Below are 15,102 nucleotides of genomic sequence, written 5' to 3'. Positions count from 1 at the left end.
CAACAAAAGACTGGAAAAATGTAATACTTGATTTTCTGAGTAAAGATAATTTGGCATATACCAGGTTGTAACCATTTGCTAGGGTCCCTTGAGACGTGGTCGGGATGCAGACATTTGGGGAAAAGGGGGTCTTCATGAACATGAACATTTTGTAGGTGGTTTAGCAGTGATGTCCATTTTGCCACCTTTTCTGGTCCAGTGCTTGATGACGTGGCACACCAGTAGACATGGTTTTTGATGCTCTGTAGCCACTTCTTCAGAACATCAGTCTTCATTGTGCGAAGCTTTCTCAAGTTTCTTGGACAAACCTGTTTACCACACACACTGATTATACAATCTGTTAATTGCTAACTTCAACGTTTAGGATATGAATTAGGAAAACACTTTACCTTTCTCAAAGTGCCAAACGTCATAGAACTGAGTTACGCTGCGTTCCCTCAGAAATTTCTGGATCTGTGGATGACTGTCTGTCACAATGTAATCCACCTTCAATCCATTCGACTCCAGATGATCTAGGCATCTTTTCAGTCCTTCCTTCTCCATATGATAGCTGCCACCTACTTCATTGCTCTGGTAGTGAATGGTCATTACAAACAAAAAACATTAGACAAAATCACACACTTTTAAGATTCAAATTCAAACAAATCCAAAGAGAGAAACATACCTGAACAAGTTGGATGTCCATAATGGTGTTGCTCTCCAGATTCATTAGAGTGTAGCTGCCAAACTTTGCGGAGTGCCCTAAAAAAATGTATTACAGAGTGTGTAAAGCTTTTCAGCACACCATCAAGGGATGTCATATGATTCAGAATGCAAACTAATAATTTAGTTGCCAGACTATTTCAAATTTCTACAAACCTGGAGAATCAGCCCTCATGTCTCCTCCTACTGCAACCACCCCACCAAGGTGCAATTGATGCTGGAAATGACTCTGCTGATCCATCTTCCACTTATGAACAATAGCCGGTTCCATGTAATTCCTTGCATGCCTTCTGAAGGTGTCATACTGAAATATCTGGAGTTGCATGGCCTTGCACAGCTTTAAAGAAAAGACAAATAAGAGGCGTTTTAGACCAGTTTAGTTCATCACTAGAAAGATTCACATGTTTGAAATGGTAAAATGCTTACCTTTTCCAGTTGGATGAAGGAGGTCCCTGTAAAGTAGGTAGCCGCAGAAAGTTGTAGGTTGCCGACAGGGGTACTTCCAACCATGGGCTGACTCTCCCACTCTCTGAAGTAACTGCGGTGTGGACATCGCTGAGTGAAAGCCACATAGGTTCCCATCCTTCGTCGTTGGAGATTACAGCCCTTCTTACACACTGGACAGTTTTCAAACAGCTGTTTGAGGCAGCTTTCAAAAACAATATACTTTTCCTCATCATGTGTGGACTGTGTCTCAAACCTAACAGATTAGAAACATAACATAATATTAGCTTTTAAATATGTTTTCTAGAATAATAGCAATGTTGTATCGCTGGTAACCTTCATAAAATAAAATAAACAGATTGCTAATGGCCTACAAGCTGATCTGGGGGGCGTTTCCCGTACAACTACGGAGGTTAGCTTTTCACTAACAGGATCCATCTTTCAACTAACCAACATGTAAGTTACGACTGTTTCCCAAAACTGTCGTACTTACATAGTACTGTAAGTTTGGACCATGATAGTTTCCAAACTTCTGTAGTCTGGACTAAGGTGGTTAATGACGTTTAGTAGCACGTGAACGGGCACCTGCACATACTTCTGTGGCGCATTGCGTTAAGGCCGGCAGATGACAGCCGCCGTTGCACAGCAGTTACCAGTCCCCTGTCCAAGAGTTTGAATCTGGGTTAAGACGTTGACAACAATATTGACATCGTTGTGTACCTAAGTTTATCTTTTGTGCAGATCATATTATCAAAATCAGAATCAGCCTTCTTGGCTTGGTTTGCGTAAACTAACAAGGACCCCCCCCCCCCATGAAAATCAAAGGCTACATATTCTCAGCTGACTCGTCAAAAAGTGCGCACCACCTTATTATTATCTGCAAGTGTGTGACTTTTACTTACGTGCACATGGCTGCAAATTGACTTTTAATTTATGTATTTTCTGCCTTGGGCATTTTAAAATATGGATGTATGGTGGTTAGAAGTGTAAATATCAATTAGAAACCTAAATATATTTATAATTATTAATTTACAAACGAATAACTGGCGTCAGTGACGTCTTTGACATGAAGATCCCTGGAACTATGCTTCTAGCATTCTACCACAGGTCGAGAGGTGTAGTTGTAACTACACAACTTTACGATAGTGGTTGCGAACGTTCGTTGCTACTATGGTTTTGGGAAACACTAACGTAGTGGAACGATGCATTGGACTATGTAAGTTCCAAATATGAATGTAATTCTGCGGCATAAAGCAGATGTATTTGTTTATTGTACAGAAAAATAAAAATGACATGTCAAGCAGTCAATTGACTACATTGCAGTGAAGAAGTAGGGCAAATTAATTTACGAAACCAAAACGTGGGTCATAGTTGTCTAAGCCTCTATTGCGTAGCCTGTTAAAAACGTCGCCAGATAGTATTAAATCGGCAACAACATTGTTTTCTGCAGAAGCCTACCCAAGGCTACAGATTAATTCTAAACAGTTATTTCTCTACTGGCTCCATTATCACACCACTGTTTTGATTTGCGTAGTTGCGTTAACTCCAACACTGACAATAATGTAGACAGCAAATTTCGATTTTGATTTTCGTTACCACCGTGTAGTCAAGCCTTAAGCCATACCCAAGTAGCCTAAATCAGGGTAATGTTTAATTATGCATGATTTATTTTGTTATTGAATTTGTAGGCTGGGATTACTCTCGGCAACAGTTATGTTTAATGGTAGGTCCTGCTTTTTCAGAAGGGACCGCAGGTAGAGCGATGTACAGTGGTAGAGCGACGCACAGTGGCTGAAAGTGGTACTAAAGCTTCACGCAGCTTCACGCCGCGTAATGCGCGAATGAAGTGGTCATTTGAAAGCGATGCCCACTGTACACCTCATGCCCTTTCCCTGTGTACAGGGCCATCAGCTCACAGACAACAAGGTGTGTGGCACCGAAATCAGCATTAAGCCTATTTTGTCCAGTGTACATGGACCACTGTAGCACATAGCCTGATTTTGCTTCACTCGGAACAAATACTTTGTAACCATATTTGTCTGGTTTGTTTGGGTTATACATTTTGAGTGTGGATTTCCCTTTGAATGCAATGGTCATTTCATCCAGTGACAGCTGCTTAGATGGGCCATACACTGCTGAAAACCAGGGGATGACCAAATTAATTATTGGGCGGATTTTGAATAGCCTGTCATGGCATGGCTGACCCCTGTCAACATACTCCTCATTATTGGTGAAATGAAGGAAAGACAAAATCATCTCAAATCTATTCCTGGACATCACCTTCCCAAATGCAGGTGTTGCTGTTGGCCAATATTCGGCCCAATAATCCTCCAACTCTGACTTCTCTACCAGACCCATACTCAAATGCAGAGAAAAGAAGGCTTTCATTTCACTGACAGTTACATCAGACCATTGATGAAATCTGGAGTGTGGCTGGAGTTGATGGGAGGCTAAAAACTGATGGGCATAGCAATTTGTCTCAATAACAAGTAAATTCCAGAACTCATCAGAGAGAAAGAGTGATAGAAAATCTAGGGGCGAATTGGCATTGGAGAGTTCTCTTTCCCCCAGATAACCAATTGGCTGATCAAAGGGCGTGATCCAACTTTGGTACTGCTCCTCATTGGCCAAGTACTCAAAGCCATCATCTTGCACTAAACTATGTATGGCTCCTCTGCCCCGTGTCACACCGCCTCTGCTCCTGCTGCGACCAGCACGGCCTGATCTGCCTCGCACGCGCCGAGTGGAGAGAAGTTGCACAGCTCGAACTAGGCCTACTGTCATTCTCATTGCGACTCCCCCTGCCTCCACGTTGCCCCCTAACTGTCCTATGAACACTTCGACCTCGTCTAACATCCCCAGTGGCATTAGACAAATGCTCCAACAACATGTTACTGTCGCCGTGATTGCGGAGAGGCACACGGTCCGAAGACAAAGAAGCTAGCTGGCTAGCGCTGTAAAAAGACTGGACCCCCACATAACTTCCAGCCTCGTTTCCCACATCACTAACACGCCTGCTAACTTCCCGATGAACACTACGACCCCGTGAAACATTGTTCCCAGCACTGACATTGGGGAAAGGACCATCTACATTGGGCAAAGGATTAATTTGTGCTTGGTGTAGGTCTAAACTTTGTCCAGCTGCACCATTGCAAGGCAGGGACGCATCTGATTCCTTCAGAATCAGGGTCAGCGAATAGAAAACCCAACACTTCATTGCGGGTAAACTTTTCTGATGCCATTACACGATAATGTAATGCAAATACTCTCTGACGTTGACAAAACCGCTCTGATAAAAATGGCACACACGCACACTAGCTCCGGTATTTCTCGCACTGATTCAATGCGCTCTAGCGGGAAGATTTTGTATAGAAGCATGACGTTTTTTCGACTCGGTGATGACGTATGACATGTCTGCCATCTAGTGGAGTGGAGTTTGAACGAATTATGACACCCTATTTGACAAAATCAGCCGTTTTATTCAGTGCCGCATCTTGTCGACTAAAGTCGACCGTGGCGCCTAGAGGGTTAACGCAGTTACCAGACCTGACTGCTACCCGTTGCCCAGGTTGGATAATTGTATTGACCAGGTGGGATCTGCAGTCTTTGTTAGTAAGTTTGACTTGCTGAAAGGCTATTGGCAGATTCCCCTCACCAGTCGTGCAAGAGAAATATCTGCCTTTGTTAACCCAGATGACTTTCTGAATTACCGCGTTATGGCCTTTGGAATGTGTAACGCTCCCGCAACGTTCCAGCGGTTAATCAATACAGTGTTGTCTGGTATGTCTGGCTGTGAGGCCTATTTGGACGATGTGGTCCTTTATAGTGCGTCATGGCAAGAACATGTTCAGCAGATCCGAGATCTATTTTGTCGACTGTCTGCAGCCAATTTGACCATCAACTTGGCCAAATGCGAAGTTGGCAAAGCAACAGTCACTTACTTGGGTAGAGTAGTAGGAGGTGGCAAGGTGCGCATACTGTCCCTGTTGCCCATAGCCACTCAGGACTGACAAAAAGCCGCCACCTCCACTTTCAATGCCTCCCACCAGACAGCCCACGATGGAAACCCAGCCCTACCCGCCCTCAGTGTCACCAACAACTCCCCACATCCAACCTTAAACCCCTCCTCCGTCAGCAACCCGTTGGGAAACCTCCACCGAGGCCGAACCCGGGCCAGCCCCCCCAAGTTAGCCCTCACCGAAACCACACAGTGGTCCGAACACCACGTTGGCGTGACCCGAAAGTCCACCAGGGCCACCCCACACGGGAAGAGGAGGTAGTCCAGGCGCGACTCCGCCCCCTGAGCATTCCTCCACGTCCCCCCGCCCCCACCCACCCCGGCCGCCTTGAAAGCGTCCTGCAGCCCCAGATCCCCACACACCCGTCCCAACTCCACACTCCCCCACGACCTCCTCTCCAAACAAACATTAAAATCCCCACCCACCACCACCACCCGGTTACATAAAAACAAAGGAACCAAACCATCAAAAAAACCCACCCTCTCCCCCCTCACACTTGGAGCATACACACATATCAAACGCAAGTCCAAGCCCCTCACCCTGACATCAACACATAATACCCTACCTGGAACCAACCCCACCACTGATTCCACCTCAAAATCCCCAGAACCAAAAAGAATCCCCACCCCATCTGCCTGAGCCCCTGGTGTAGAACTGTCTGGGGCTCCTACTCCCTCCCCCCTACCTCTACACAAACCCTCACCTACACCACACTCTACACAACCCCTGTCCCCTAGGCCCCCTCCTCTTCTTCGGACTCCTACAGTCCCACTTCTCTCTCTCCCCCCCTCTTCTCTCCTACCTATCACAAATGGTCCAACAATAGACTTCAGGAGTGGCACATCAGACCTAACAAACCCATATTATTCATAGGCGATTCCAATCTGGCCCATATTCCCCCTCATCCATATCCTAACATACAGATAGACAGCTACCCAGGTGCCACAGCCAACCACATGAACCGTTTACTTGAGAAAACTTCCCCACAAGAAGCCGTTGAGCTGTTAGTCCTGTCGGTGGGTACCAACAACAGAGAGCACAATGCTAAGGCCACCACCAACAAACAACTTCACAAAATGTTTAAGTTGGCCACCAAAGTTTTCCCCAACGCCAACATTTATGTCCCGGTCATCAACTTTTCCCCCTCTATTCACCCACACTACAAGTACAATCTCACCGAGATTAACCGCTACATCACCACCCACCTCCCCCACCTCCAACCACTTCCAGCAGATCAATTTTCCACCACACTTGATCACATCCACTGGACCCCAGAAGTAGCTTCCAAAATCCTCCACTTCTGGTGCTCACAACTAAATTTAACGTTTCACAGACCCTAAATCAGGACACACCCTCACACACCCTGAATCACACTTCACCTCACACTGACTCCCTCATCCTCAACTTGTCCAAGTCCCTTATTCTCTCCCCTGTACAAACTGCACTTCTAGAAAAAGGTCTTTCTTTTATTCCCACACCTACCAGCCAGGACCGGGAGGGACTGCGAAGGGACATCCATGGTTATCATAGACGCTTGAAATTACATGATCATTTCAAACACAAACCCCACCGTGAGCCCGTCCCCTTCACTCTCCCCTCCACCTGGGAACCTGACTCTTCCCAGGTGGATGGGAGACTACGTACCCTTATTAGGCAAGATCTCCATTCCCTGTCCACCTATCTCTCCCGCCCTTTTGACTCCAGCCACCCCAACATCTCCCAGCAGAAAAAAGAGCAATTTTCCAACTTTGCCACAACCCAAACATCATCATTAAACCAGCCGACAAGGGTTCCAAAATAGTTATTCTAGACACTCACCAATACCTCCTAGAAGCCAACAGGCAACTTTCCAACCCACTCCATTACAAACCCATCACTCAATCCCTTCAACCCAAAGCACAAGAAAAAGTTCGCAATCTGGTCCTCTCACTATATACCAATCATTCCATAACCAAAAAACAATTTGATTTCCTGATCGGACCAGATCAACCCAGACCTCGCGCCTTTTATCTTCTCCCCAAAATCCACAAGCCACCTGACTCATGGACAATTCCCTTCGCAGTCCCTCCTGGTAGACCCATAGTTTCAGATTGTAGTTCCACCACTTATAAAATTTCTTTTTTCATAGATCATTTTCTTAATCCCCTCTCCACTAAACACCCCACATACATACAAGACACATATGATTTCATACATAAAATCCGGCCCATGGCAGTTCCCAACCATACTTACCTGTTCACCATCGATGTTGACAGTCTCTATACAAACATAGACACCATCTCAGGCCTTCAAGCAGTACAGCACAAGTTTACTCAATTTCCAGATCCCACACGCCCAGACAAAACTTTACTTCAACTTTTAGAAATCTGCTTAACCCATAACGACTTTGAATTCGACGACAAACTGTTTTTACAAATCCATGGAACTGCCATGGGCCAGAGATTCGCCCCCGCATATGCCAACATCTTTATGAGCGAGTGGGAGCAGGAAGCCTTAGCCAAATGTCCCCTGAAACCCCTTTTTTTCTATCGCTTCCTGGATGATATCATCGGCGCCTGGACTCACACACTAGACCAATTCACTGACTTTATGAACATACTCAACACACACCACACTACAATTAAACTGAAATCCACAATTGACCCTCACTCAGTCAACTTCCTGGACACCACACTTTTTCTTACACCATCCACTCCAACACATAGTTCCCTCAGTACTAAAATTTTCTTCAAACCCACTGATACGCACGCACTTTTGCATAAATCCAGTTACCACCCCAAACACACTTTCCGAGGCATCATTAAATCACAAATCATTCGTTTCCACCGTATCTGCACTTTTCCCACAGACCTCCAGGAAGCGATAGAAATTCTCTTTAGAGCCCTCCGCCCCCGTGGATACTCAAAAAGATTTCTAAGGAAAATTAAAACAGACACCCTGACCCTTCTTGCTCCCACTCGCTCTGACACTAATTCTCCTCCCACCATAATGGCCCCCCCCAACCCCACTCCTGACCCCAACCCCACTGCCACACCTTTCATTCCACTAGTCACTACCTTTACACAACCCACCACACATTTGCACCACACTCTCAAACAACACTTCACCCACTTTCAGTCCTCCCACACTCACTTCCAACATCACAGACTCATCTCAGCCTTCCGTAAAAACAAAAACCTTCAAGACCTCCTCATTAGATCACGTTTCTCTAGGAAGCCCCCACTCAAGCCATCACCACAGGACTCCTTCTTCAAACCACAACACTTCATCACTAACCTTCACTCACACCTTTCTGCCCCTAACACACCCCTCTCACTAGACACCACAAATGCTGTCTACATCATCACATGCAATAAATGTCACTTACAGTATATAGGAGAAACAGGTCACTCAATCAAAACCAGACTCAAACAGCATCTATACACCATTTCTAGGAACTCGCGCACCACCCATATAGTTACACATTTCCAGCAACACAGCACTGCACACCTTGGCATTTGTGGTCTCGAGAGCAACCCCGGCTGGACCCGAGCACAGAGGCAACGAGCAGAACGGAGCTGGATAAATAAACTTCACACTTTCTTCCCCCTTGGTCTCAATTAATCCACTCCTCTGTTTCCTTCTGTTTCTCAATAAAGCTGCATCTTTCCTTCCCCTTTTCTCCCAGGTCCTGTCTTATTTATTTATATATAAAAAAAACTCTTATTACAATGTTATTAATCCCTTATTACTTTGTTATTACTTCCCCCCCCCCTCTTTTTAGTCTATTAAGTTCTCCACCCCAGTTCACCCCATTTTTCCATTTCCCCTAGACTAACCCAGGACTTTTACTTTTTATTATTCATTTTCACCTTACACAATTTAGATGTCTTTACTTTTTATTTCTGCAGTGTCGTGTTTATTTTCAAAGGTTGTTTATCATGAATTTTACACTTTTGATTTTTAGCACTTATAGCACTTTTTGATTTCTAGCACTTATAGCACTTTTCCTGGTTTTAGTCTATCCCTTACTCCCAGCCCCAATTCTTGCACTTACTTTTTTCTTTTTCTTTTAGCCCCATTCCCTAGTTTTAACCCCGCCCAGCTGCTTGGCCCAAACCCCAACCCCTATCCCTAAACCCAACCCCCACCCCTTAGCCCAACCCCCACCCCTTAACCTAACCCCCATTCCTAAACCTAACCCTCATCCCAAACCTAACCCTCATCCCTAAACCTAACCTCCAACCCCCACCCCTTAACCTAACCCCCAGCCACTTGGCTACATTCCAACCCCAGCCCCTTAACCTAACCCCAACCCTTAGGCCAACCCCATCCCCTATCCCTAAACCCAACCCCCACCCCCATTCCTAAACCTAACCCCCATCCCTAAACCTCCAACCCCCACCCCTTAACCTAACCCCTATCCCTCCCTAGCCAGCCCCTTATCCTAACCCTTCATGAGTTGTTTATTTATTTTTCTTCTTTCTTTCCCTTTTCTAATTTACCTATTTCTTAATTAAATATTTTTCATATTCATATTATTTTATTTATAGACAGTTGACCTTTTCATACCCTATTCCCCTCCTTGTTGGTGTGGTTGGATCCAATCGGCCAGTGCACTCACAGTCACCCACTCCACCAAATATCATGTTCCCCTAACCCACCCCATCTGCCTGAGCCCCCCCCCCCCACCCCCCACACAGATGGCCCCCTCCTCCACCCCCCCTGAAAAATCCGCACATCCCCCTCATCCCTCAAGTGACATTCCTGAAGAAACCCCAAAGTCCCCAAAAAAGCAAACACTGACCCCCCTCTTCCCACCATCCATCATCCCCCGTACATTCAAAGAACAAAACTTAAACCCCACAGACATAATAAACAATAAAAGTGAAACCCAAACTCATCCCTCACCACCACCCGTTCTGTCCCTTGGCACCCAATTCCCACTCTTTGAAGCTGGCAACTCCCCCCCCCCCCCCCTTCCCAACCCTCCCCCCACCCACACCCTCAGTCCCAGTGCCGAAGGCAGCTGTCGCCGCACCACTCACCCCCACACCATTGTCCTCGACATCCGAATGGGACCACACGAGGGCCTTGTCCACGACCACAGCGTCCACCGACTCCACCACACTCTGAGCCACGTCCTGGCCCAACACTCCCTCCACCGACCGCATCGCCTGCTCCTCCTGCTCGTCGGATGTGTCCAGCACCTCCACCGGGGGAGGACGAGACGCCCGGCTCTTCTTACCCCTCGACCGCTTCGGCTGAACGCTCCACTCCTCCTCGGAAGCCACACGCTTGGCACCACCTCTGTCCTCCTCCATCCCCTCCGCACCCTCGGGACCGTCATCCCCCGACTCAGGGGACGACAAGTCAGGCAGAGAGAGCAGGTCCTGCGTCGACAACAGCATCGCCGACTCCTCCAGGTGACACAGCACGTAGGCGCCTGGAACACCCGGATCTCCCGAGTCAGCCGGAACCCCGGCCTCCGACACCACCAGGGGGAGACCACGCGCCGACCCTCGATCCGGAAGTTCCTCCACAGCCGCAGTACCCCCTCCGACCACCGGATGGTGCTCCGACGAATGCCCCAGGCCATGCGGCCCGGGAGCTAGCGCTAGCCCCCAAGCCATGCGGCCCGGGAGCTAGCCCGGAGCCAGCGCCAGCTCTCGCCACCTCGGCAAACGACCTCTTCCGCCCTGGACAATCTCGATACAGATGATCGCCGGCCCCGCAGAGGCTGCAAGTCTTCGGCACCCTACATTCTGCCGGTCCATGGCTGATACCGCCGCATGCGCGGCACACCAGCCCCAGACAATCAGCCTTAGTGTGCCCCAGGCCCCCACACCTATGGCACTGCTGCGGCATGTCCGTAAAAAACAAAAAGCCCCGGTTGGGCCCAATTTGGAAACTCCCCGGCGGATAAACCGGCTTCCCCCCCAAATCCCTCTTAAAACGAACAAAAAACCGGCGCTTCCCATGCCACACTCCCCAGGGGTTAAGCACCTTGGTCCCCCCGCGGACAGAAGAGCAAAACCGCCCCCAAAAAAGTGCAATCTCCACCCAAGGGTTGTACATATGAACAGTAACTAAAACATTGTCATTATCAAACAAAGGGACCGCCATAAGGCCAGCCAAAGCAGGATTGTCCTTAGCATTCAAAAAATCTGTGAAAAACTTGTGGCAACTAGCCGCCGAAAAAAAAAGTCACATCAAAAAAGCCCGCCCGTGCAAAATCCTGGACACAAAATAACGTTGACTCACCAAAACCAAAAACCTTCTCCAAAATGTTGTCCATTAGAAATCCCAAGTGAACTCTCTCCCGAACCTCCGCTCTGGAACCCAGCACAATCCTGACAGAATATCGCAGCCGCACCCCACTGGCCGGCACAGAGTCGTCCATTGATGTCATCGCCTTTCCGAATCGCGTGGGCGAGATGCTACATTTGATCTTAGCCAAAAGGCCAAAGAAGCGATACCCCACAACTGCACAGGGTCCGGCGGCCCATCTAGCGACGCCCCCCGCGCTCACATGGTTACGGGGGGAGGCGGGGCCAGCAAAAGCGGACCGCCGCCGCGGCCGGCCGGCCGGCGCAAAACAAAACACCACAACGCTTGACTTTGGACAGGCAGGTGCAGCTCCACCAAAGCAGAGCTTCCAAAAATACCGTAAACTCGGGGCAGTTCCCCTCCACGGAAATCTTTAGTAAAAGGCGAAAGATTTGTACGAGATGAAGAGAAACCCGAGCGATGGCTGCCACAGGGCAAACTGGACGGAGTGCATGAACGGCGCCGGTCGTGGACATGAGGGTGACTCCAAGGCGTTGCCCAGTCGCAACAAGATAGCAGTATCAACATCCCCTTTAAATTAAAAAAAAAAAAAGAGTAAAAAAGGGCGAGAAAACCCAAAAGGTGCCGAAAAGGGAGGTGGCGCGGTTGGCCAAAAGACCTGGCAAGGACTCCTGCTGTGTCTGCTCTGTCAAGGAGGATTTCATCAGTCAGTCAGTCAGTCAGTTCCACTGGGTTGGTTCTTTTCTTCCACAGTCAAAGGAATGTGCACCGTTCCCGGAGTCACTGCAATACCGGGTCGATGCGTGGAGCGGACGGAGCAAGCCCCTCTTCCGTCTCCCTGTTCCAAAAATCAGATTAATATATGGTCCTCGGGTAGAGGACGTATCAGATATTAAACTGATAAGAACAAATTTCCTTTGGAAAACTTTTATTGTCACCAAAACATATTATTTTTACATTACATTTGTGTTTAGTTTGATTTTCACATATCAAGGACTCTTAGTGCATTTTTGACTTTCCGTCACAGTTACATCATTTCTTACATATTTTCATCACATGGCTTCCATTGCCTTCACATTTCACACTTTCAGTAGGTTTCACACATTCACATTTTAATTTTTTCCACAGCACATTTTTATACAAATAAAATCATGTGTCTATAAAAGCCATTTTTGTTTTAAAACTGTGTCTGTGTGTGCAAAGTCCATGTGTGTGTTTAAAAGTCCATGTTTATGTAAAAGGATGTTAAAAGTCCACGCTTTTAAAAGAGTTCCAAATGTGATAAAATGCAGAAAAAGTCAATTAAAAAGTCTCTGTTGTGCCAGACCGGGGTGAGCCACTAACAAGAGGCTCCACCCCGCTCCCCAGAAGAGCGAGGCAAGCGCGGATGCGCCCAGTGGAGGTCCTCCCCTCCGCCCGCTGCTCCGTCCCGTGATGGTAGTGGTGGGGGTGCTTCGGCGGGAGTCAGCAGCCGTGGGGGGCGGGAACCTTCTGTTAGTGACCCCGGCCCCCTCCTCCGAATGGCGACGTGCGGCGCCTCCTGCCGCGTAGATGTCACCAGCCGCCGTAACGCTAGCAGGGGCACCGTCACGCGCTTCCCCACCAGCAGGTTGCGGGAGGTCCACAGTGCGGCTTTTATGCAGTTTAGGGTGAGCCAGAGCGCGGCGAAGTCGGCGGCTGGGATGGTGGTGGCGCCCTGGCCCACCCCGCTGACCACTAGATGGTAGCTTGGGGGGACCTCCCCTGCTGGCAGGCTCGGGCATTGCAGGGGGCCGGTATCGGCCCACAGGTCCCTCGCCACGCCGCACTCCCAGAGCAGGTGCCGCACGGTCTCAGGTTGGCCACATCCTGGACGTGGGCAGGTGTTGATTCTCCCCATGCCCTGGGAGTGCATCACGGCTCTGACCGGGAGGACCTCATGGAGCGCCATCCACGCCAGATCCTTCAGCTTGTTCTGGAGGGCGGGGTGGGCAGCGTTCCTCCAAGCCTGCTTGGCCTCACTGAGTGTGAGGCCGGGTACGGGGCTCACTGTTTCCCGGTCCTGCACAAGGGAGACAAGATTTTTGGCATTTGTTAAAATGGTGACATCCTGCCCCTTGTTTGATAAAAACATATTGTGGGGTTGTGAGAGAGCCGCTTTGCAACCCCCAACTCACATTTAAGGGATGGGCGTGTCCAGAAAACTCCAGTGGTTGAAGGGTTGGCAGACAACAAATAGCTCTCGAGTTTTAAGTGATAAAGGTGCAGGTTTATTTACAGTGCGCAGGTGCAATATATGAAATAACAAACAAACAAAAATACTTTGGAAAAGAAAAGAAAACTGGCCATCATAGGCATTACAAACTCACACATTCAGCCTCGCAGCAAGCTGACGCAGTACTCTGCCATTCCAAACTACCTCTCCTCCATTCCACTCTCTTTCTCCCTTAAATAGGCCTACCAATCAAAAGTGAATTGGTAGAGCTCACTGTCCAACAGGGTGTAATACATAAGGAATAACTATAGACGTTTTCCATACACATACATAACATATGACACAACACATAATTTTACCATACAAAGTACATAACTGGCCACACCTATACTTTACATACAGACAGGGACTTTACATGCAACAATCAGAACAAATAATAAACTAATTAAACACACGCCAACTCACCACCCCCGCGCCAAACAACCCACTTTCCACTGTCCCGGGACAGTGAATAAGGAACTGGCTCCAATGCGGTTCGTGTTTCCCCAGGGGACCAGTATTCGGACGTACCCAGCAGAACGTTGGCAAACAAGATGCGTGAGTGTTGTGTATGTTTCAAAAGTGAGTTTATTGCTACTACGGAATGAACAATGGAGCTGAATCAGTGGGTACCTCACTGTTCGCTATGTATGTTGATAAATAAATGTAGTAGACTGAACTGACATGCATTGTGGTTGTTTTAAATGTAATGTTTGTAGCGGTCGCTAGCACGGTAGGCTTTGAAACGCCGCGGGTCGGTGTATGTGATGCACGTCGGGAACTGTATGCGTTTATCAGTGTATATGCTATGTGGGAGCTGCGTGTAGGGAATTAAGGCTCACTAACGGTGAGACCCGTGAAAGCGAGACCTTCGCTTTTCACAGTGGGGGCAGGTTAAAAGCAACTGGATGTTTAAGATCTGTCTTTAAAATTTTCAACTTTCTCAGGTACGACCCCATCCAGAACCGGGCTAGGGCCGCTGTCTTGCTGTCTCCGGATGGGGCCGTCGCGTATCTGATGTGGAGGGCGGCAAAATGGGCTCCTAAAAACAGGTGGGGGTCTGGGAGGCCCTTTCCTCCGTTTTCATGTCTTTTTTTCATCGTCTCCCTCTTGAGTCTCTCCCACTTGGACCCCCACATGAAGTAAAATACCGCTCTCTCCACACCTAAAAGAAAGTGTCTTGGGGGACTAAAAACAGAACACAACAATAAAAGCAAGGGTAAAATCACAGCTTTAAAAATGAAAACTTTGCCTTCAAAAGTCAGATGTCTTAGTCCCCAGAACCCCAGTCGTTGCCTCACTTTCCCTAACGCGTCAGTCCAGTTGCCCCGTCCACCACCCTCGTTCCAGGGAGAAAAAAAGCCTTGTTGCCCTTGGTGTAGTGCTCTCTGGTCTCGAACCAGGATCCTCGGATCCAAAGGCGAGTGCTGTACC

General features: G+C 48.1%; 1 protein-coding gene, 1 non-coding gene and 1 pseudogene across 2 annotated transcripts; all 3 read right to left on the bottom strand.

The window, feature by feature from the left end:
• Window positions 1-264: 264 nt before the first annotated feature.
• LOC121707877 lies at window positions 265-1,429 on the bottom strand. Its single transcript, XM_042090847.1, has 5 exons — window positions 1,129-1,429; window positions 859-1,039; window positions 665-741; window positions 390-570; window positions 265-308 (listed from the first exon to the last, which is right to left on the bottom strand). Exons 1-5 carry the CDS (start codon window positions 1,282-1,284, stop codon window positions 265-267), a joined length of 639 nt encoding a protein of 212 aa, XP_041946781.1. The 5' UTR covers window positions 1,285-1,429.
• A 10,352-nt stretch (window positions 1,430-11,781) lies between these two features.
• Window positions 11,782-11,895, bottom strand: LOC121681807. Its single transcript, XR_006022300.1, has one exon. It is a non-coding gene; the product is annotated as a U5 spliceosomal RNA (small nuclear RNA).
• Window positions 11,896-12,193: 298 nt separating this feature from the next.
• Window positions 12,194-12,364, bottom strand: LOC121684003 (annotated as a pseudogene).
• Window positions 12,365-15,102: the final 2,738 nt, after the last annotated feature.

The sequence above is a fragment of the Alosa sapidissima genome, chromosome 1 (assembly GCF_018492685.1).
Source record: "Alosa sapidissima isolate fAloSap1 chromosome 1, fAloSap1.pri, whole genome shotgun sequence".
Lineage (NCBI taxonomy): Eukaryota > Metazoa > Chordata > Actinopteri > Clupeiformes > Clupeidae > Alosa > Alosa sapidissima.
The sequence above is the reverse complement of the archived record's forward strand: the minus strand, read 5'-3'. Positions and strand labels throughout refer to the sequence as shown.